This window comes from Helianthus annuus, chromosome 4 (assembly GCF_002127325.2).
Source record: "Helianthus annuus cultivar XRQ/B chromosome 4, HanXRQr2.0-SUNRISE, whole genome shotgun sequence".
In the NCBI taxonomy this organism is placed as follows: domain Eukaryota; kingdom Viridiplantae; phylum Streptophyta; class Magnoliopsida; order Asterales; family Asteraceae; genus Helianthus; species Helianthus annuus.
The window spans coordinates 177940910-177964970 of record NC_035436.2 but is presented as its reverse complement, the minus strand read 5'-3'; the positions used below and the strand labels follow the sequence as shown (position 1 = coordinate 177964970).

The window sequence follows — 24061 nt, the reverse complement described above, 5'->3', positions numbered from 1 at the left end:
CCCGGTTTCGAGGACGAAACCCTCTTTAAGGGGGGTGGACTTGTAACAACCCGAAAATATAAAACCTTGTATTAGAATTGTAAATTATATAATCAATTAACTAGGAATTTATAACCTAGTTAAATACAAGACTTGAGGTGGCATATAACAAAGTTAAATCACTTAGATTGTAAATCAAATAAGGTTTAGGGACCAATCTTGCCAAACTTGAAACCTAATTACTAAAATAGTGAATAATTACACCCAAACACACACTGGTGTGTGTGCTTGGATCGAACAGAAGGCAGGGGCGACCAGAGGTTTCTTCAAACCCTAGTTTTCACATAAAATCTCTAAATTGAAGCCTCAAATCTACTCTAAATCAAGTCTTGAACATAAATTAGTGATCACCTCGTCGTAGAGATCAAGAGGTATGTAAAATTTTGGTATTTTTTTTCATCTTGAATTCTAGGTTAAATGGAAGAAACTGAAATTGAGCCTAAATATGTGATACATGAATGAATCTGAAGTAATATGATGTCTAGGGTTAATCCCTAGATGATTTCTTGTGAAAATCATTGCAAGATACTTGAAGAATTTATAGTCACCATTGTAGGTGATTTATGAAATTGTAGAGACTAGACAAACACTAGGATTATGATTTCTATTCTAGTGGAAAACTGAATTTGTATGATGAAATTCAGCAATTTGAATGATAAAAGAGTGTAAATTGGTTAAATTGAAGTGAATTTAGATGTAAATAACATGTCAAGAACCTAGTAATGATTATGTAGAAATCTGATCACTAGGTGTTTGTAGAAACGCCTAAGTGAAGATCAAAGTGTTAATAATCGGACAAAACGCAGATTTGATTTCAGTAATATATTGTCCGTTAATGAGTATGAAAGAGTTCTAAATTTGGTTGCGAATGGAACTCTTTAGGTAAAGAATCCGGGTCATCAAGTGGACAAGCCGGGGGTGATACACGCTTAAAGGGTGCGCTTTGAAGGTACGTAATCTATAGTCTCGCTAAATTTCATTTATGGTAAGCTTCATGTTGTTATATCGAAATTTGTAAACAAGGAAAAACTCACTATGTCACAGAAGTGACAAAGTGAATTAGACAAGTAAAACATGTCAAAAACATGAGCCCTTATAGAGGGATAATAGTTCGAAACATTCACTTGTTGAATGATTTCGGAAAGCATGGTTAAAGTCGTGAAAATAAGCATGAAGATTATAGCACAAACGACCCTCGGGAGGGAAGCAAATGCTCATACTCGATAATTGTAGAAGCATGGTAATAGTCCTAAGCTTTGGGGGTGGTATAATGCAACCTTTGTTAATGGGTTGGGTAAACGAAACAAGGAAATTAGGGACAAGTCATTGGCATCTCGGTTTCCGTGATGTGAAATTTACATGGTTAGATCCGTGATTTTACTACGGACTCATAGGAAAAAGAATCGGTAAAAACGGACTACCGAGCAATAAGTTATGACCTTTTAAAGCTGGAAAATAGTGAATTTCCGGAGCTGGGTAAAAATGCAGGTTTTAAACCTGCACCTGCTGGAAAAAGGGTTCCCCCGCGCCATGCGGAAGAATCCTTTTAGACCCCCGCGATACGCGGGAGCCGTCGCGACACGCGAAAGGTTCCAGGAATTCCCCCGCGACACGCGGCAGAATCAAAGCAGGAAAATTATTATATTTTTTTATATATTTTCATGTTGGAACTTGATTTCATACATTCTAATGTTGTCAAAACTAATATTTTGGATGGTTTTGACCTTAGGTACGGCTCGTGGTCATGGATGTTGATCAAGCAATGGAATTCAAGAACCGAACATATATTTTGAATGCTTCCGCGATTATCTAATCAAGCTAGACGTAGATGTTGTTGTTGAAACTTTGTTAAATGTCATGTTTTTAAACAAGTTAGTATTTTATGTTACTATTAACTTAACTTTGTAAAAACCAAAAATATGTTTTTTTTTTGTATAAAATATGTGTATTTCCATGATGAAATAATAAGAATATACAACAAGTGTTACACTATGTGTATTGAATTTTACTTTAACCTATGTGGCAGGTGCTTAAGATGTTTAAATGCTTGGCTTGCTGTGAAATCGAGGCTAGGAAAGGTCTAGAAACAAATAAATGAATTGTCTTTATCTAAATTTTGAGTTGTCGAAACAGAACAATTTGTCTTGATTTTGCCTGTAATAATTATGTTACTTTTTATGTCATGGTATGGGACGTGATGTTTTAAATAATTGGTAATTGTAGTTGTTATGGAAACTTCTGGACAATCTGTTTCGCTCAGTGCCACGCCCCGATGTTTCCTCCATCGGTTGGGGTGTGACAGATTGAGATTCAAGGGTTTAGTTAGAAAATAATCCTAGATTGTCTAAAGACGCGCTTTTATCATGTGTCGTATGAATGTAATTAAACGGAAGCTATCAATCGAGACCGCATTGTTAATTTTAATGAAGCAATGAAGATTGAATGTGAAAACCACAACCTTTTTTTACTACGGAGTTGAAGCATGAAGAAACGAAACCCTAACATTCGTTGAGTGAGAATGTGTGCAAACTGAAACATGTTGACACGATATAATTGCAAGACTGTTTGTCGGGCTTCCTATGTGACAGGGTGATAAACAACGCTGATATGAACACATACCAACTGATTCAGATTTAAACAATGCACGCCTCAATTAATCTTTTTTACTCTTTTCTTCGATTTCAACAAATATTTTCAATAATCAGTATGCAACAAATCTTTGTGTAGTTATTCGGAATGTTTCGAATTATCATAGAAGACGAAATTTCAGGAACCATTTTTCGTTTTCCTTCAATTTCTAGAACATTCTCCGTAACATGAAGATGTGTCGGGTTCTTCTGCTAGTGGTTTCTGTAACCAATTGGGAACCACATATTTGCTTCAAGATTTATGTATCTGAATCAGGTTCTCAAACAAACACTACTAAAGATGAGTTGGTATTGAGTCAAGAATATGAAGATCACGGTGCAAAGAGACCGCCTTGTTAATTTTAATGAAGCAATGAAGATTGAATGTGCAAACCACAACCGTTTTTTACTATGGAAACGGTGGCTATGGGAAATACAAACCGCAATCGTTTGTGACTATAGGAAACACAAGTTTTCTTTTTGAGCTTGATGGATGTCCGTTATCTCAACGCTTCTCCTTACATTACTGATCTGGAATTGGAGAACCGTTGTGTATTTGCTTACTGATTTGGAATTGGAGATTCGTTGTGTATCTGAATTAGGTTCTCAAACAAACACTACTAAAGATGAGTTGGTATTGAACCAAGAATATGAAGATCACGGTGCAGACACGTGGGAAGAAAGTCATTGGATTGCCGCAGATGGAGTCAAATGTGATCAAACTTGGACATCAGACGTAAATCTTGAAGCAAATATGTTGTTCCCAATTTGCGGAACATAATCCCAGATTGTCTAGATAAGCGCTTTTATCATGTGTCATATGCTAACAAGAGTATGCTGTTCCAAGATCAATTCCAATTGCAGTTTTTTCAACTCTCCTGAACATTTTCAAACAAGTGGTTGTAATGATGGGACCCTTGATTTGAAACACATAATGTGCGTTGATTGGATTATAGATATTCGTTGCGTGCATTCATATTGTTGAGACAACAACAGATAATGAACGAATTGTTGGACTTCTTGTTCCAAATGCAGCTGATGAAACTGGAGCTGTTATCTCGGTTGTTCAATACTTTCTTGATAAATACAATGTTCATCTTCGTTATCCTTTGCTTTCTTCAATTCAAGCAGGAGCGGATGCTAAACGTACTGTTATTACATTTGAGACGATTCAAGTGAGTCCTATGAAGCAATTGTCTGTCTATTCAATTGAGAGGAATCATTGCATTACATCCCTGTTGAAAAATAGAATCGATAAATTTAGGGAAATGGGGTTGAAAGATGATAACCCAACAGTGGAGGATCTCATTCTACAGCTTCGATAAATTCAGGGGTATTCTCAAATAATGTTTCCTAGATGTTTGAAGACCAACAAATGTCCAAAGTGCTGCTTCTTCGTTCGCGTGACAGAAAGCTACCACGTGACAGGAAGCTACCTTGCAAAATTAAAAAAATTAAATCGACACCTTCAATACGCATCATATAGGCGTATACGATGCGTATTACTTTTTGATAAGGGGACATTATCAACCTTTGACTGACATAGAAGTTTGAACCCACCTCAATACGCATCGTATCGTGTAAGCCTATACGATGCATATTGAGGATGTCGATTTAATCCCCAAGGTGTGCCAATAATACGACCCCTAATTATACCCCCTTTTGTGAAAGGAAAGTACCGGTTTCACACGACCCCACCTGTTTTGAAAATAAAAACAAAAACAAAAGAGTTGATCTAAATGCAACCCTCTAATTATTAATTATATCCCTTTTGTGAGAGGAAAAGTACCGCTTCCACACGGCTCCTACCTGTAAGTATGTGAATTAGAGGGTGTATATAATAGCAACTTGATCTAAATGCAAAATAAGAAAAAAAAGTTATATTAACAATTTATCTAAGAGCAAAGGTGTATTAGTAATTAGAGGGTGTATATAATAGCAACTTGATCTAAATGCGAAAAAAAAGTTATATTAACAATTTATCTATTGAACAAATGATCATGCTTAAACTATTCTTTTTCTTTTCAAAATATCGACCTAGTATTTATTTTTATGTTTAATACCGGGTAATACGCGGGACAATGGGGGACAAAGGAGGGATTGTTAACACTGTGGTTTGCTAATTTTTCTGTGGGTTATTGGATTTTATCACCCTCAACTATTGGCTATTGGTCGCTACCACCTTCAACTATCACTTTGACGCTCGTCACACCCAACTTAACATTTAGTGTGTTCTGTCACCACGTCGTTAACTAATCACTAACTTTTGATCTATTTACTATACTTTTGGGGTGTCCTAAGATTCCTAAAACCTTCCTAAGATCCCTATGACACCCCCAAAAGGATAGTACCAAGATCAAAAGCTAGTGATCAGTTAACGACACGGTGACAGAAAACACTAAGTGTTAAGTTGGGGGTGACGGGCGTCAAAGTGATAGTTGGGGGTGGCAGCGGCAAATAGCCAATAGTTAGGGGTGATAAAATCCAATAACCCTTTTTCTGTAAATAGGGTAACTAATGCTCTTGACTTCTTGTAGTTTTACCTTTTACTTGAAATAAATGTAAACAAAATAACAAATGTATTAGCACGGGCGTACCCACCCCAAGTTATGGGTGGGCGGGCGCACCGCTTCAAAAAATAATTTTTAGTGTTATTTGTTGTCGAAAATCCTGACCGCGTCCATTGGAAATTTCCACCCGCAACCCTTGAAAATTTTTAACCGCCCTACTTAGAAAAAATTATTATGAATTTATTAAAAAAAAATAAATCCTGATTATTATTTAATATATAAGTATATAATACAATTTATATAATTATTCTTTAACCACACATTCACTTAATTACTTAACCCAATCAAAGCCCAATCTACAATCTATTTTTATTAACCCAAGCCCAAACCTAACCCAAAGAAATTTAAAATAAATAAAGTAACCCAAACCCATGTACACATTCCAATTCCAACCACCCCCCCCCCCCCCAAAAAAAAAAAAAAAAAAAACAAACAAACAAACTCCCTGCGAGTTGACGCCACTGCTCATGACAGAACGACTTTTTTGGCCGGAAAAAAACAAATTTCGGCAAGACCAACCCATATTATGCAAAAATTCCAATATAGAACTAGTATGGTTTCTTTATTGATTTTGTGTTGTTGTTTTATGTGATGATTAGGAGAAAATATAGATGTATAAGGGTTTAATCTTTTTATATTTTTGGTTGTTTTAAACTTGTAGTTAAATGATTTTGTTGTTTTATTTATTACTTTGTTTGTTTAAATGATTAGTTACAAGTAATTAACATTTAATACTAGGGCTTAAATGCTTGAAAATAAAATTGAAAACTATTGACTATGGTTGAACATGATTGTTTATTTTGTTTAAGTATTTAGTGTTGTTTTATGAACTTATGGAGCAATTTATATGTGATAAGAACCATGAGTAAGAATGTAATGAACTGATGGAGTGTTTAGCATCTCTAGATGGTGTTTTGGATGTATTTCAAAAGATGAAAACTTGTAGGGTACAATTTTAAATACGTTTGTAATGACGTTCGACGTGTTTTTTGATAATTACATAAATTTTAGTTTGATGTTCTTTTGTTTTATATGATCCAATCTGATCTGACCAAGTATGAACCGATTTTGTTATATAGCTAAGGGACTAAAATCTTTAAAAATATTTCGTACCCCTATGAAAAAATTTCTAGATCCGCTATGTGTATTAGGAATATTTATTCCTAAAGTTTTAAAATGTATCAGTATTCACCCTTTTAGTGCATCTCTTTTACATTTACCTTTCTTGAGTGTGTTAAACACTAATATACTTTCTGTTTTCTCATTTTGAGTTATAGGTTTTTGTAAATTTAAAAAAGTTCAGAATTACTAATTACTTAGCTTACATGTCTACATGTAAGGTCATCATCTTATAAGCAAATGGAAGTAACTTTTAGATTTATATATGAATATTTATTTTACGTAGAGCTGAGTTTATAAAAGGCAAATATATAGCTTTTGCTAAATTAGTTAGTGACATAAATGAGCAATTTCTATCCCTAATTTTGCACCAAAAATCAGCCAAAAAGTAATGAAAATGACAACTAAAGAGCGTCCAAATATCCCATTTTTCTTTGTTTTTACATTACCACTACATCATCTTTTGATGTGAATCACTCATCATGAGCTAAAACCTTCTTTTTGACTTAGTTTTTCGGTTTAATGTACAGGAAATTCATACCATAAACACTAATACACAAACACACAAATGATTGACCATTATCCACTTAAAAATATTATGAACATGTGCTTTCATTGTAAATGAATTGATTATGAAATATTTAAAACTTGTGCGTGTCGTGACCGCAATTTTCGACCAAGGTTTCTCATTTGGTAACTACAACACCATAAACAAAGGGGATATCTTGACCATTTTTAGTTGTATATATTAAAAAACTCAATAAGACTATATCTTGTGGGTTAACTAAACTCATTTCCACATCACCGTCACGTTAGTATCACATAAGCCTATAGGGTGTGGTCATGATTCTCATGACTACCATGACCCTCCATGTTAGTGTCATCTAACCCATCTCAAATCCATCATCCAAAACCACTACCTTAAGGGTGTGGTCATGACCCAAACCACTAGCCCCTTATTTATTTCAATGTATCTTTTGCCTAAAGAAAAAGGAAATGATTTGTTGAAAAATAGAAAGGAGGACCATGGTTCTCATGGTTTAATCCATGCAAACCATGGTGGATCAATCAAGGGGATTGTATAGCCTTCTATTCATGTTCCTAGGTGGCAAATCATGTCTCAACCATGACCCCCACACCCTATAGTCTAAGAACCTTGACCATTAACTAAAATACTTGTTAACAATGTAGTGTGGATTAACTAAACACCTAATAACAATAAAATAAAAACAAAAAATAATAAATAAAACAAGCCATGTTATTGATTTAGATAGGGGTGGGCCTCACCATCATTACCTTTTCTTCCTATTAACATAGTTGACTCATCATGGCTGGCCGGAAGGGTGTGCAGGGTGGACGACGACACAAGGCCCAAACTTTCCCGGGGCCCGAAAGGTTTTTTTATAAATATATATATTAAAGTGTATATATAAACCTTTAGTTTCTAAATTGTTTAACAAAGTGTAGCTTGGCTTGCCGGCCTTTAATGCGCATGGAAATTGTTTAGTTACATGTCTCAAGTTCGATTCCCTATAAGCTTCTTTAATTCCCTTTTGTGTTTTCCAGTTTTCTTATTTTCTTATTTTTTCTGTTTTTTTTTTCTATCTCAATTTTATGTTTTCTTTTCTAGTTTAAAACTTAATTTACTTTTTTTTTTTCAAAACTTAAATTTAACAAACAATATTTGAAATGTTTTTTTATACAAAAAGTGATGAAATGAACACGTTTTGGGTATGTTACAACTGTATTTTTTGGACTTTAACTTTCATTCGCTATAACGAGTGCATCAAAATAAACAAAGTTCTTGTTTGATGCAACGTGCGAGTTTGATCCCACAGTGTGTGTGTAAATATGTACTAATTCAAATATATTTATATTTTCTTTACAAAATTGAGTTATTGACTTTATATTATAGGGGCCCATTTTTTATACTCGCTCAGGGTCCAAACATTTTGGAGCATTTTCGAAGACGGCCCTGTAACTCATTAACAAAATCTCCATTCACTACCACGGTTAACAAAGGGTGCGGTGTAGCGGGCGTGAATGGCCTACGTGGCACCAATAACGGAGCCTTAGTTAACCCACAACAAGCAACCTAACATATTAAACTGTAACTAGTTTTTTTATATCGCACGTTACGGCGAAAACGAGCAAATGATAATTTAAAACAAATGTGATTTGAAAATAAAGCATGTTGTTTAGAAAGTCAAACCATTAGAACGATTTAGTTTATCATCGTACCGTTTTATGATACCAAATAAATACTTTATTTTGAGTACAACCTCCTTTTAACAAAACTTGTAACGGAATGTCAGGGAAAGAAATCAAGCACAACTACGTACTCAAGTTTTTAGAAAAAAAGTTATAAACGTAACTTATTAAAGAAGTATCAAATTAATCGATAAATTAATATATTTTTATAAAAAGAAAAAAAAATTATTAAAAAAAGGAAAGGAAATATATGTTAAAAAAAAGTATGTTACTAAAAGTAAATATAATAATAAACTATTATATTATATTAAATAATAAAATAATAAAAAACTATATATTATCATAAAAATAAAATTACTATTTATCATCCCTCAAAATCAATATATAAATATATATATATATGGGACCGCTAAAATGAAAACCACCTCTAGTTGTAAGAACCGTGAGATCAAGTTCCTAACCATTAGATCAACAAGATGGATGGATGAGATTAAAAGTAACTAATATTAATATTAAATAAATTTTGTCTTATTATATCTTTAATATTTTAATTCAAAAGGGTAGTTTAGTAAAATTATTCTTTTTGTCTTTTAGTCTTTATTTTTTTATTATTTTTTTGTTTTATTATATAACTTTTTATTTTTTAAAAAGAATTTTTTTATTAAAAGCATTTTTAATTTCAGATTTTTTTAACAAGACAATTTTTTTGCCCGTCGGTTTTTGCACGCCGTTTTTGCGCCCGGGTTTTTCACGCATCACTTTTTAACGGGGTCGATTTTGCACGCCGTTTTTTACGCTCGGCTTTTTCAAGCATCGTTTTTTTAACGCGCCATTTTTTACGTCCCGTTTTAACGTGGCGTTTTTTACGTCCCGTTTTTCCACGGCGTTTTTATGCGCCATATTCACGGCCCTTGTTTAGGCGCCGTTTTATCACACGGTTTTTTACATTTTACAACTTACGTAGAAAAAGTTTTACGTTAAAAAGTTTACGTTTTAACGTTTTACGTTAAACTTTTTAAATTTTTTACGTTTTACGTAAAACTTTTTACGTTTTACGTTAAAATTTTTACGTTTTACGTTAAACTGTTTACGTTTTACGTAAAACTTTTTTAAGTTTTACGTTTTACGTTAAAATTTTTACGTTTTACCTAAAACTTTATACGTTTTACGTTAAACTTTTTATGTTTTACGTAAAACTTTTTACGTTTTACATTTTACGTTTTACGTTTTATGTTAAACTTTTTACACTTTATGTTTTACGTTAAAAAGTTTACGGTTTAAACTTTTTACGTTTTACGTTAAAAAGGTTTACGTTTTACGTCCCGCGTACAAAACTTACGTTTTTACGTGAAAAAATTTACGTTTTACGTTTTTACGTGAAAAAGTTTACATTTTAAGTTTTACTTGAAAAAGTTTACCTTTTACGTAAAAAGGTTTACGCTTTACGTTAAAAAATTTACATTTTACGTTAAAAAGTTTATGGTTTTCACTTTTTTGTTTTGCAAAAACTTTTTACCCACCCCTCATCTCATTCACCATCATCCATTGTTAATTTACCCCCGGTGACAAACCAGACGGAAAAAACATCAAACTTTAGCAATAAAAACACTACAAATCAAGTTAAACCACACAAATTATTAACCCAATAGCAAGATTCACTAAGCCAAAAAATAATACAAACAATTTTAATGAAACTTTATAAATAAAAATAAATAAAACCTTGCAAAAGTCTTTAAACCGAGCTTCAATAGTAACTCCGCTTTCCATAGAACCCTCAACGGTTGATTTGATCGGCTTGAAATCTTCCATCGAATTCACGTGAATCTCGGCCACACGAAACAACTCAGATCTCCGATTTATCGAAACCCTAACAAAGAAATTTGGTGGAAATCAACAACCTAACGATCGAACAATCAAACAGATCTAAAAAAACCAACACCTTGATTAATAAAAATAATAATAAGAACGCCTCTTTCGAATAGAAACACACACAAACACCTAATTCTCTCTCTCTAGAAATTAGACTAAGATCTTTTACGAAAATCTTTGCATCAGAACACAAAGGGGGAAACGATTGTATCATAACAGAAATTAGATTAGAAACGGCAGCAAGAAACGAACCAGATTGGGATTGGCCGAAACCCTAGGATCCAAATTGGGGGAAACGATTGAACAGATCCTCATCATCTCCACCCTCGGGTCATCATCAATATCGTCGGCCACCTCCACCTTCATCTTCAAAACATCATCTTCAAAACATCATCGTCTTCAAAACATCATCATGGTCTTCAAACGAACCAGTGCCGCCGTCGGCCACCTCCAAAACATCTTCAAAACATCATCGTCTTCAAAACTCTTGTGCTCGTGTCATCATCAACATCGTCGCCGCCACCAGTGCCGGAAAAATCAAGGGTTTCAGGGGGAGTTTGTTGTCGTCTGGGAAGGAAGAAGGAGGCGGGTGAGAGTATCACCGGAAGTTTGTCGGAAGGACACAAGCACCACCGCCGCTGCGGCTCTGTTACCGCCACGAACTCCGCCGGCGGCTGCGCTCTCTCTCTCTCTCTCTCTCTCTCTCGTTTTCTGATCTTTGTCGCTGGAGTAGCAGAGGTGTAGGGGGTGATGATTGATTGTGTGGGCGAGCGACGTCGGCAGGAGGAGTCGCTGGAGCTCGGATCCTGCCGCCGATGACTAGAGAGATCGAAGAAGAGAGGACCAGGAGGTTTGAGATTTTATTGGAGAAGGTGAAACAAGTTTGTGTGTGATGTTGATTATCTAATCGAGAGAGAGGGAGATAAGAGGCAGTGGGATTTTTGATGAGATGAGATTTTAGGGATTTTGGGAGGAAAGAGGGTATGAATGGCTGAAAAGAGAAGAGTCAAGGTGAAGGTGAGTGGTTATATTTTGAAGAGAGAGAAAAGTGAGAGAATTTAAATTTTCTGGTGGCAATAAATGGTGAGAGAGAAGAGATTTGACATTTGGCTTAAATGACCAAAATTACCTTCATGTTGGCATAATCTGATTGGTTGAAAGTAGTTCTCGCGGTTCTTACAACTGGGGGTGGTTTCTATTTTAGTGGCTCCCTATATATATATAGCCTATATAGGGTGTATGTGTGTGTGTATATATATATATATAGTGGGGTTACTATACAAAGTGTGTTTTTCCTACAAAGTGTAGGGAGTATTTTGGGCCATTGGATGAGTAGTTTTAATGGTTGAGATTAGATGAGTGGCATTTTTATAATATAAGAATTTTATTTAATGATTGATTTAATTGATTGAGGGCATTTTGGTAATTGAGTATGTTTAAAAAAAAAGAAACAACGATCATTCCTTCTTTCTTGCACCACATTCTCTCTCCTCATTAAACAAAATCTCCTAAAATCATGGATGAAGTTAAATATAAAAGATTTGATTGTGTTTAAAATCTGAAATCTACTAAATTGGAGTTTGATTTGTTTTTATTTAGGGACGAGAATCAGAGTTCAGTTTTGTTTATTTATCAAGTATTGTGTTTTATATTAGTGATAAAACACATTCTGAAGAAACTGCGAAAAAAAAAATCGAATAGGACCAGAAACTGATAAAACACACTAAGAAGAAACATGCGAATAAAAACAAGAAACATGTGAAGAAAAACACACTGCGATGAAAGTATGAAGAAAAACACACTGATAAAACACACTGCGACGAATCTGTGAAGAAAAACACATTGTGAAGAAAAACACACTAAAGAAACAGTCAATAAAAAACATACTGATAAAACACATTGCGAAGAAACCAATAACCTGTAAAACACAACGTCAATACATACAAAGATGCATCCTATTACTGGTAAAACACAACGTCAAGAAATTGTTCAAGAATGATAAACTGGTGTGTTACGTGTGAAGAAACTATAAAACAAATAAAACACAACGTCAATAATACATGCACATGCAAAAAAAAAAAAACAACTTAATAATACTGGCATGTCGAACAACTAAATCAGGATGCATTTATCATTATCACAATCAATCATTGCATTAGACACCAACATTTTTGATCCGCAATATGTAAAAAAAAATCATCTGAAGGATAAGAGAATGATGCATGTTTGATTCTGCGTAACTGATACAATTCCATAAATAAGATATAAGGTTTCCTTAAAAGTCTCATTTTGTTGTTTTAGATTTATCTTTTTCAAAAATAACTTATTTAGTGAATTACTATTGTACCCTTTCATTAAAATTCTCTAGATGACACATGTTATAACCATATCACTTCCTACACTTTTTAGAAAAATATGACTTTGTAGCCATCCCCCACCTTATATATATATATATATATATATATATATATATATATATATATATACATATATATAAATATAGTCCTAAGCAAAAAGAGAAAATTTGTGCTTATGCAAGCTGTAATTTCCAAAACAAAACAAGTTGGACCAGTAACGATTTTGAAATACAGGCATTGATATATGCATTAGAAAAATTCAAACTCTTTCTTCACAAAGAATTTACAGTAAGAACTGATTGATTGTGAGGCTATTGTAAAATTTATAAAGAATGATCAAAGTAAAAAGATAAACAGGACCCGATGGGTTAATTTACAAAATATTATCCAAGGAAGTGGATATCAAATAAATTTTAAACATATTAAAGGGAAAAATAATGGGATAGCCGATATGTTATCTCGTAATATTAACAGATTGTTGCTTTTAGATGGACAGGAAAAAAGATAAAGGAAAGGCAATACTTGTACATCCTACACAGCCTACAAAATCCTCTCCAATGAATACATCATCCGAAGAAGAGAAAACAGAGAAACTCATGAGCCAGTCAATACAAGCAGCAAGAACACAGAATTTTAGACAACTGCCTGCAACACTAACAGATCTCAACAATATTACACAGTTTTACAACCCGAGTCAATCAAAGGCTACAAATGTTCGTCCTCCAAAAAATAGGCATTTTACACAAAGGGCAAGCTCTCAATCACAGAATACACAAAATGCGGTTATCACCTTTGGTAATTATGCATTGCAAAGATGTGATGATCCCAATACAAAGTTTCGTCCAATTATTGGGATGCAGTTAACAGAAAAACAACAGTGTTTACTAGATAACCTGTGGCATATTCAAACTATGCCTCAGGCCTCAACCTTTAAAGTCCAGGTGTTAAATGCATTAAGCATTTATTTTTATGAACAAAGCAGTAAAACACCTGAGAAACCACAGAGGCATAAGTTTACCCATTATGTCATATTTCGAGGCACTAAAATTGGTATTTTTAATAAATGGGAGACTGTGGCTAAACACATCCAATGCCCCAATCCAATTTACAAAGGCTTTACAGATTTTCAAAAAGCTATAGAAACAGCAACAAAACATTTTGGGGTAAGTGGCTTTTACATAGAACCTGAAGAGGTTCAAACATTTGCAGACATGGCTAAAATTAAGCCAGAACAAATAATTAAAAATCAAGAAGAGCTGATCACTGAGTTACAAGATCAACTTGTACAACAAGGAAAAAATACACACTCTATACAAGAAAAGATTGAAAATAGTCTGTTAAAACAAAAAGTTAGTATTCTCGAAACAAAATATAAACAGGTGTTACAAAAACTTCAAGAAAAAGAAACAAACACAGTCTTAAACAGAAGCTATGATTCATTCAAAGCAAGAATGATTGATACACCATGGTGGGCATGCGTTCAACAAGTTACAGACAAGTTTCCAGAATTCAGAACGTTGGTTTCACAAAAAGTTTGCTCAAAGTTCCCAATAATTCTGTATGAATCACAAAAACAGCTAGTAGATTTGGCATTTACAAAAGATGGTGAAAAACAAGGCTTTAAAATTGTTGAAAGAACAGATCAAGAAGGCAGAGGGACTGGATTGCTGTTAATCCAAATCCACTCACCTACAAAATTAACAGATGATCAAATCCTTCAATTTTACCATAATGATATGATTGATTACATAGAGATAAAGACAGATGTTAGAACAACAAATCTTTTAAACAAAATGGGTGAAAAGATGGTAATCGTAGCAGGCAATATTGCTATCAGAGCATTATGTCCTACAATCTCCTGGAAGATATTCTCTTCTCTCCCATATACAGATGCTTATACATATAGGCCAGCTAGAAAAAGGATTTTTATCAGAGATACTGAGGATTATAAATGCTCCTTAAGAGACAAATTTGTAAACTACAATATAGACTTTGGTAAGTTACCATGGTTAAAGGATGGGAGTAAAGAAAATACAGAAGCCTTAAACAATTTTATCAAAACACATCAAAAAACCCCAGAAATTCCCAAGAGTTTGAAATGGTTAGACTTTAAATTATCAGGTGAAGGGCATTATGTTCAGATTTACACATCATCCAAATGGAGTATGTTACTACCATTTGTGGGAGAAGGAGAATCTCTTAAAATTGATCACATAATCAATATTGAAGATGACCAGGAACCAGACTCAGACCCTGGAAGCCCACAGTCCATAGACTCAACACACAGAGATTTCTAAAAAGAAATGATTAAAGCATGGACCTGAAGAGACAGGTGTACACAACATTTCTAGACAAATTGCTGCACAACACATGCATCTGAAAAAGAATCCATTATTGAAGATAGTGCCTATCGTCTTCTTCTTTCTTTTATTTGTATCCGTTTATTTTTCTGACATTAGAGCAATATGTACAATATTTTGTTTGTAGATAGCTTTTCTTTTTGCCTATATAAGGCATAGAATGCACTTGTAAAAATCATCCCAGAATTCAATAGAAATTTCTTGCATTCTCATTCCTCCTTATGGCACACTAAAATCCTCTCCGTCACTCCTTAGCCTAACCTCCTAGCTCCTTAGTTTCGTTCATTGTTCTTCATATTATATTCTAAAAAAAATAGAGTCTTTTTTACCTTTTGTTACCCCTTGTTCAATCCGCTGTGCATAAATCTCAAGGTTTGCTCAAGCTTTTGCCTTCATAATCAGGAGCCATTTTCTTGAAACCCGCTGTAAGAAATTTTTTATTACCCTCTTTATTTACTTTTTACTGTAATATTTTTACTTTTTTCTGATAAAGAAAATTTAACTGTTATTATATTTCTGTTTATAAATTTAATATATTTCTGTTTATATTTCTGTTAATATATTTCTGTTTATAAATAAATCTTAAAAAATTACTAAATATATTTCTGTTTATATTTCTGTTTATATTTCTGTTAATATATTTCTGTTTATAAATTTAATATATTTCTGTTTATATTTCTGTTAATATATTTCTGTTCATAAATTTAATATATTTCTGTTAAAAAGAAGAGTCTTTTTTTTTTACCTTTTGTTACCCCTTGTTCAATCCGCTGTGCATAAATCTCAAGGTTTGCTCAAGCTTTTGCCTTCATAATCAGGAGCCATTTTCTTGAAACCCACTGTAAGAAATTTTTTATTACCCTCTTTATTTACTTTTTACTGTAATATTTTTACTTTTTTCCGATAAAAAAAATTTAACTGTTATTATATTTCTGTTTATATATATTTCTGTTTATAAATTTAATATATTTCTGTTTATTTTTCTGTTAATATATTTCTGTTTATAAATAAATCTTAAAAAATTACTGAATATATTTTTGTTTATATTTCTGTTTATAAATTTAATATATTTCTGTTAATATATTTCTGTTTATAAATAAATCTTAAAAAATTACCATATACCCCCTCTGATATATATATATATATATATAGGGTTAGCATATAATAGGAAGTTTATTTGGGTAGGAAACCTAGAAAGTAATCTTGACCATCTATTTAATTAATCAACGGCTAAGATTAAATGAGTGAAATTGAAGGAAAAAAAGGAGGCGCATAGGTTTATCTAGGGGCATTATAGTCAATCCAAAGCAAAAGTTTCTCTATCCTCCAATTCCCCCCCCCATTTTTTAAACGTTAATAACTTTTTCATACGACATTATTTTATTTTTACAAAAATTGCACAAAAAAAACGAGCGTTTTTTATCTTTAAAACGAGTATACTATTGCTATATTTTCGATTTTTTTTCGAAAACCCAGTTGCGTAAAACGCGATGAAAAAAAACCTAAAAAATGGCATTTTATAAAACGCAATGCACAAAAAACACAAAGAAATGTCTTATTTGTAAAACGCAATGGTCAAAAAACACAAAGAAATGTCTTACTTCTAAAACGCAATGGTCAAAAAACACAAAAGAAGGTGTACTTTCTAGAACGCAATGGACTGAAAACACATAAAAATGTGTTTTACCTAAAACGTAATGCACAAAAAACACAAAGAAATGTCTTATTTCTAAAACGCAATGGCCCGAAAACACTTAAAAATGTCTTTTTTTTCTAAAACGCAATCGACTGAAAAAGCATAGAAATGTGTTTTACCTAAAACGCAATGACTAAAAACACTTCAAAAATGTGTTTATCTAAAACGCAATAGCCAAAAAACACATAAAAATGTCTTATTTCTAAAACGCAATAGCCTAAAAACACAAAAGAAAATGTATTTTCTAAAAAGCAATGGACTGAAAACACAAAAAAATGTGTTTACCTAAAACGCAATGAACTAAAAACACTTCAAAAATGTGTTTTTTTTCTAAAACGCAACGGCCAGAAAACACATAAAACTCTCTTATTTCTAAAACGCAATGGACACATAAAACTGTCCGTGGATTGTTGAACCAGAGAGTAGCAAATCAAAAACTGTCTACGAATTACTGTCTTTGAAATTAGGCAATTTCTGAAAAATTAAATTTTCTGATGCATTTTTATTAAAGCAATTTAATCGACACATAAAACGCCAGGGGCTGCCGCCCCTTGGACCCTGCTCCCAGGGGCGCTGCCCCCGGACCTCCGCCAAGATCGTAAAACGCAATGACTCAATTCAAAAACCCAGATCGTAAAAATGCAATTCAAAAAAATCTTACATAGATCGAAGCCGATTTCTTCAGATTTCTTCACCGATTGACGAAATTTGAATGTTAGAAACATTTATCAGCGATCGAATCGAACGAATCGAGTGATTCGCTTCAAAATCACATGAAAAAAATGAGATATTGTATGAAATTAAATTGGATTTCTTCAAAAAAGCTGAAGAACACGTTGATCGGGTGTTTGAATCATTGATTGGTGATAAAAATCGCACTATAATGTAGTGATTATTAAGATAGAAAGTAAAGAAATGGTTGAAGATGGTGGATTTGAAAATGGTGGGTTTTGAAGTTATTGGGGAGAAGAAGGAAGAAGAAAGGATGTGATTGACTAAAATACCCTTCCTCTTTATTTTAAATTTTGTCACATGTCATAATCCTATTGTTTTCTAACAAAAATAAACTTACTATTTAATCCTCACCCTGTATATATAATTGTAAATTACAAACTTTAGTGCTGACTAATGACAAATTTAAAGCGAGAGTCTCTTACTTTTAGGATCCACGTAAAATATACAAAATGCACAAGAGAAAAAAATATTCCAGCACCATTTTTTTTGAACGGCCGACAAAAATTTTATTCATTATAGCAAGGTGCTATACACCAAAATTACAACGTACACCAATTCATACAAATTTACATAATAAATTCAGCCAAAAACTCTACACCTACACCAGTTATCCCAAGTAAATTCCGCCTCCTTCGAACGACTTTTAATCCACAGATACCACATAGCTCTTAATTCATCCATTACTTTAGTCATGTTTGGAATAGCTTGTTCAAAAAATGACCTCATTTCTCATCCTCCATATGCACCAAATAGCTACCAAAACAATCGCATAAAGAGCTTTCTTCTTTTTCCTCGAGCCCGGACTAAATCCGTGTAGAACCAGAAGATCTTTAATATAAAAAGCAATTATTGGAGGAATTTTGCACCAATCTGCTATGTATTGCCAAACGACTTGTGCAAAATGATAAGCAACGAATAAATGTTCACTCGTTTCTTCATAATTACCACATAACGCACATATTCGGCTGTGAATCATGATGTTTCGGTTTGATAGTGCACACATAGTTGGTAGTCGCTCCATCCCCGCTCTCCACGCCACTATTGCCACCTTTTTTGGTACCCAACTATTCCAATCAAAGACCCTACTAGGCGGAGTCCTATTATATGTACTAATGATTTTTTTTAAAGAGGATACATTGAACAGACCTGAATCGTCATATTCCCACCTTTGTTTATCGTTGTCCGGCACAATACAAGTCGCCCCGAGACTTATCTGTAGCTGCTGCAGATCCGCTTGTTCCGACAGGTTCAGAGCCGGCTTCGACCACTTCCAATTAAAGGCTGAACCAAGGCCGTCAATCGACAACCGATCCGCCACCGAACACTCCTTTTCTGATTCAATTTTGAACAAATTCGGAAAGTATTTGTAAAGTGGACCAGAACCTATCCAATTATCTAACCAGAATTCAGTTGTGGATCCATTAGCGACTTCCGTTGATACAGCTCGACTAAGGTCCACACCCACATTATCCAATTTGAGCCGGATATTGACAATATTTTTCCACGGCCCAGAAACGTTAATTTTTGCAGGAACGTCACTCCATGCTTTTGAGTTGTGATGTATCGCCCAAACGATCCTCCTCCAAAGACCTTTTTTTTCCGTCTTGAACCTCCACCACCATTTTGCTAGCATTGCCAAATTTGCATCTCTAAGTGAACCAAATCCCAGTCCCCCATACTCAACTGATGCGATGGTTTTCTCCCAAGCCACCCAATTCATCTTTGCCTTCTCTTCCGAGCCTCCCCAAAAGAAAACCCTCCTAATTTTATCCAGCAACTCCAATACTTTAACTGGGGCTTTATATAATGAAAAATAATACGTAGGGAGAGAATTAAGGACCGATTTAATAAGCGTTATCCTTCCCCCGTATGATAGCGTTTTTGCTTTCCATAATGAGAGTCTGTTTCTAAAAACTTCCACCACCGATTTCCAGTTCCTAGCGAGATTCATGTTTGCACCAACTATCAATCCATGGTGTTTGAACGGAAACGAACCTTGTTTGCATCTTAGGACATTAGCCATATTCCCAACTTCTTGGTTACACACGCCAATACCATAAACACTACACTTCTGAATATTCACTCTCAGCCCAGACGCTAAATAAAAACATCTGAGAATCCGGCGAAGATTCATGATATTAGAGAAATTCCATTCTCCCAAGAACATTACATCATCTGCGTAAATCAAATGTGATATAGATGGGCCATTATACGAGAGTTTTATGCCTTCAAACAAGCCCATAGAAACCGCTTTCACCATTAAACCAGATAGAGCTTCCATAACTATTACAAAAAGAAACGGGGATAAGGGGTCACCTTGACGAAGTCCACGAGAACAATCGAACTCCCTAGTTGGGGACCCATTCACAAGGACCGATGCTCTTGCCGACTGTAACGTTGCCATAACCGACAATCTCCATCGAGGCGGAAAATTCATCTGTGCCATAATGGAATCAAGAAACCCCCAATTGACCGAGTCATAAGCTTTACTAATATCCACTTTAAAAAACATTCCTTTCCTTTTCGACTTTTTCAACCAACTCCAAATTTCGTTTAAAATAAGTGGACCATCCATAATGCTTCTTCCAATCAAAAAAGCCGATTGATGTTCCGATATCAACTTACCCATCACACTTTTCAGCCGATTCACGAGCACTTTTGAGATAACTTTATTCACCATACCAATTAAACTGATTGGACGAAAGTCCGATGGCCCGACAGGATCTTTGATCTTAGGAATCAGTGCTATAAATGATGATGTACACGTTTGTTTATCGAGCCATCCGCATGGAATTGATTGAACAACTTCATGAAGTCTTCCTGCAAATCCGACCAACATCTCTTTATAAACTGGAAATTGAACCCATCCGGTCCCGGAGCTCGATCTCCTTCACATCCCCATACGGCATCCTTGACTTCATTTAATGAGAACGGCGCTATTAATGAGTCTGCCTCAGAATCAGAAATTGCAACCAGGTTTAGGCAAACCACCTTTGGTCTATTAACCATTGGTTCCGTGAACTGCTTGTGAAAAAAGTTGAACAAAGCTTCCTTAACTAAAAGAGGATTCGTAACCCACATACCATCTATCATAAGCCCATTGAGACGATTAGAACTGATATTCGAATTTATAATATTATGAAAAAAGGTAGAATTTTCATCCCCATCCAAAGCCCACCTCATCCTAGATTTCTGTCGAATATCTATATGCTTAATTCTATCATATTCCGCTACATAATTTCTGCATATCACTCTTTCTTCTAACTCCTCCACTAGCAATATTATCTCTTCTGCAAGTCTTTCTATATTCGCCAGTCGATTCTTTTTAACTCCATACTCATGTTCCCTCTTAATTTTTTCCGTTTTCAACCATTCTTTAATATTGTTCTTAATCCACCTTAATTTAATAGCTATAGCCGAATCAGCAGGCCCTGAGAAAGTGAACTCTTTACATCGCTCCAACACAAAATTAAGAAATCCGGGATACTTGAACCAGGAATTAAAAAATCTGAATGGAATATGACCATAATCCGACTGAACTGTCGACAGGATTATTGGCCGATGATCAGACATATCTCTATCCAGAGCCAGTACCGTTGCACTCGGCCAATTCTCCTTCAAACCAAGACACACCAAAAACCGGTCGAGTTTACTTAATTTTTTTTTACCATTGTCTGATATATAGGTGAACCTTCCCCCTCCCATGTTATATTCTTCTAAGCCAGCAGCTAAAATAAAATGATTAAACGCATCAGCATTCGCTTCATTGAACTCCGAATTCATTCTTTTAGAATCGTTCCTCACTTCATTAAAATCCCCCATCAGGATCCACAGCCCTTGTAATGAATTTTTAATTTCCAGAATCTCTAACCACAGTTCACGCCGCCTAGTCGCCTCATTTGGAGCATAAACATTCATAAAATTCATTCTGCAATTAGAATTAACCAGAGACCCCGAAACTACAATAAAATGTCTATTACGAATCACATTATCACATCTGAATATTGATGGCCACCATAAACAAGCCAATCCACTAGATCTCCCTTGTGAATTAACAACCGCAGAATTAAATATAGCCCGACCCCAGAAATTATTAAACATAAAACTATCCGAATCTTGAAGCTTGGTCTCTTGAATGGCTAAAAAATGAACCCCATAGGCAGTCTTCAGACCACGAATCCACTCCATCTTCCGTGGATTTCGAACCCCCCTTAAATTTATTGTAAGACAATTCATTGATAATGGTTGTTTACGCCTTCGTCAACGATCAATTTTTCAGTGGCATCTTCATATCCGCTTAAATTAAAGCCCAGTAAAGAGCCTACCTGAAACGTTGCGTCCACTTCCTCCCTCAGATCCGAGATGTTTTCCGGTACCTGTTGATAATCAGCATTATCCGAGACCCCTTCCACTCCATTCGCTTGTTCACATCGTGAGCCATCTTCCATTTCTGGAGGATCTTCTTCATTGCACTCTTGTACATCATTATCACCTTCCAAATTATTCCCAGTAGGTAAATTCAGATCCCATTCTGTGTGCACATCCCCCTGGTTTTGTACAAAAAGCTTTTGAGGTGGACCTTGAGTGGACCCAAGAGAAGGTGGGCTTCTTAATTCTCTAGACCTTTTACCTAGTGGGTTCCCAGGTGTTGGGCCATAATAATCTTGGTCCGGATTGGGCCCCTACCAAGAGCATTCCAAATTATCAACATGCGGCCCATTGTTATCACCAACTTTATTACAGTCAATGGGGTTAACCATCTCAGCATTTGACTTTGAAACTTGTGCCGCCCCCTCCACATCTCCATGCACCCCTACGTTTCCCATGCAATTATTACAAGCCGTTTGACATACCGGAGACTTCTGAGCTTCCGATGACGCTTGGTTATCACCACGTCGACCAGTACCGTCGCCGGAGTCCGGCATATCCGGCCGGGATTCTTCCTGTAACTCATGAACCAGATCCGGAGTGGAATTTTCCTTACCATCTTTAATTACATTATCGCCGATATCATCAGTGCTTTTAACAGCCTCCGAAACCGGTGATGACTCACCATTTTCTGTGTCATCCTCCATATCATCCGCGTCAGAGTCTGATTCCGAGTCCGACGACACCATTTTTCAGAAACGAAAAACGGCGACCACCCTTCTTGCACCTCAGAAACTCAAGCCACACAGCTTTTATTCTTCCAAACAACCAACACTGCTTCATCAATGCTGGATTTCTGAGACGTTACAACCTTCACCGAGCTAAAGGAATTATCCTCTTCTTGCCAGGAAAAGCTAGAAGCTTGGACCATGTCTCCGAACAAACCTCCAATTCGATCAAACAATTTATTGTCCCTGATTTGAAATGGTACCCCAATAATCTTCAACAATACTATCCGACTAAACGGGATATCCTCCCCGTTCCATGTGCTAAAATTAGAAAATAACGAAGATAGTAGTTCTGAGTTATTTTCCATTACCGAAGTGGCTATCTCCTTGCTACTCATTGTGATAATGACACTCAGACCACCAACGTAAGACAAACCAAAATCATTCAGGCCAGCCTTTTCCAATGTTTTCCTTATGTTACACAACGACCCTAGATCTTTGGCATGTCCAATAACGGACCTGCCAAATCAAAGAAGTGGGTACAGGGCACCATTACCTTCCACACTGATTCTCTTCGTACCTTGATTATTCACCTCCTTCTTACCTTTTAGCGTATCTGCATAACTCTCTCCTTGCCGGACAAACGAAGACCCCCCATTCCAGATTCCGACTGCTTAGAGGTCCCCGAGGACATGCCATGATTCCCGATATTCATTGAGACGTTTCGGTCATTTGCATTTGCTTCCTTTGGTCTCCATTCATTCTGGCCCCCACCTCTCATCGAATAGTTGAATTTTTTGTGATTTTTATCGTAGTTTGCCAACGACACCACTAGCTTAACTTCATGAATCCTGACTTTGTTCATAGCAGCTAGTGTTTCTTTCATACTTTCCACCCCCATGAAGCGAACGAATCCGAAGCACTTACCTTTAGTATCCCTTTTTCGAGCCACATAAGCGTCTGACACATACCCATGTCGTTGAAAAGCCTGCAACAAAATATTCCTTGTTACCCGATCAGGAAGGTTCTGCACCAAAAACGTCCATTCAATGCCATCCCCCCTGCTCTTGTGATTCTTCCGATATCGTACCCCAGACCAGGGCTCATCCCCACCAGTATCACCTACACCCCCACCGTTATACATCGATCACCACCGCTATTACAGATCATAAACGAGTCCCTGAGGCGAATGGGGTTGGAACCGGATCTGGATAGGGAGAAAGGTAAGATCAGACAATCTGTCGATATACCTCGCTCACTATTTTGATGGGAACTTCCTCGTCGAGCACTCCGGTGACCGTTGGATGCAAAAGATCTATACCTACAAACACGCCCCAGAGGCGAATGGAATCGGACCCGGACCAGGATAGAGAAAAAGGTAA

At 35.4% G+C, this 24061-nt stretch overlaps 2 protein-coding genes across 2 annotated transcripts; both read right to left on the bottom strand.

The window, feature by feature from the left end:
* Positions 1 to 20328: 20328 nt before the first annotated feature.
* On the bottom strand, positions 20329 to 21771 carry LOC110931294. The gene has a single exon (XM_022174693.1). It carries the CDS (start codon positions 21769 to 21771, stop codon positions 20329 to 20331), a length of 1443 nt encoding a protein of 480 aa, XP_022030385.1.
* Positions 21772 to 23286: 1515 nt separating this feature from the next.
* LOC110931293 (polyadenylate-binding protein 4-like) lies at positions 23287 to 23823 on the bottom strand. Its single transcript, XM_022174692.1, has one exon. It carries the CDS (start codon positions 23821 to 23823, stop codon positions 23287 to 23289), a length of 537 nt encoding a protein of 178 aa, XP_022030384.1.
* Between the last annotated feature and the right edge of the window lie 238 nt (positions 23824 to 24061).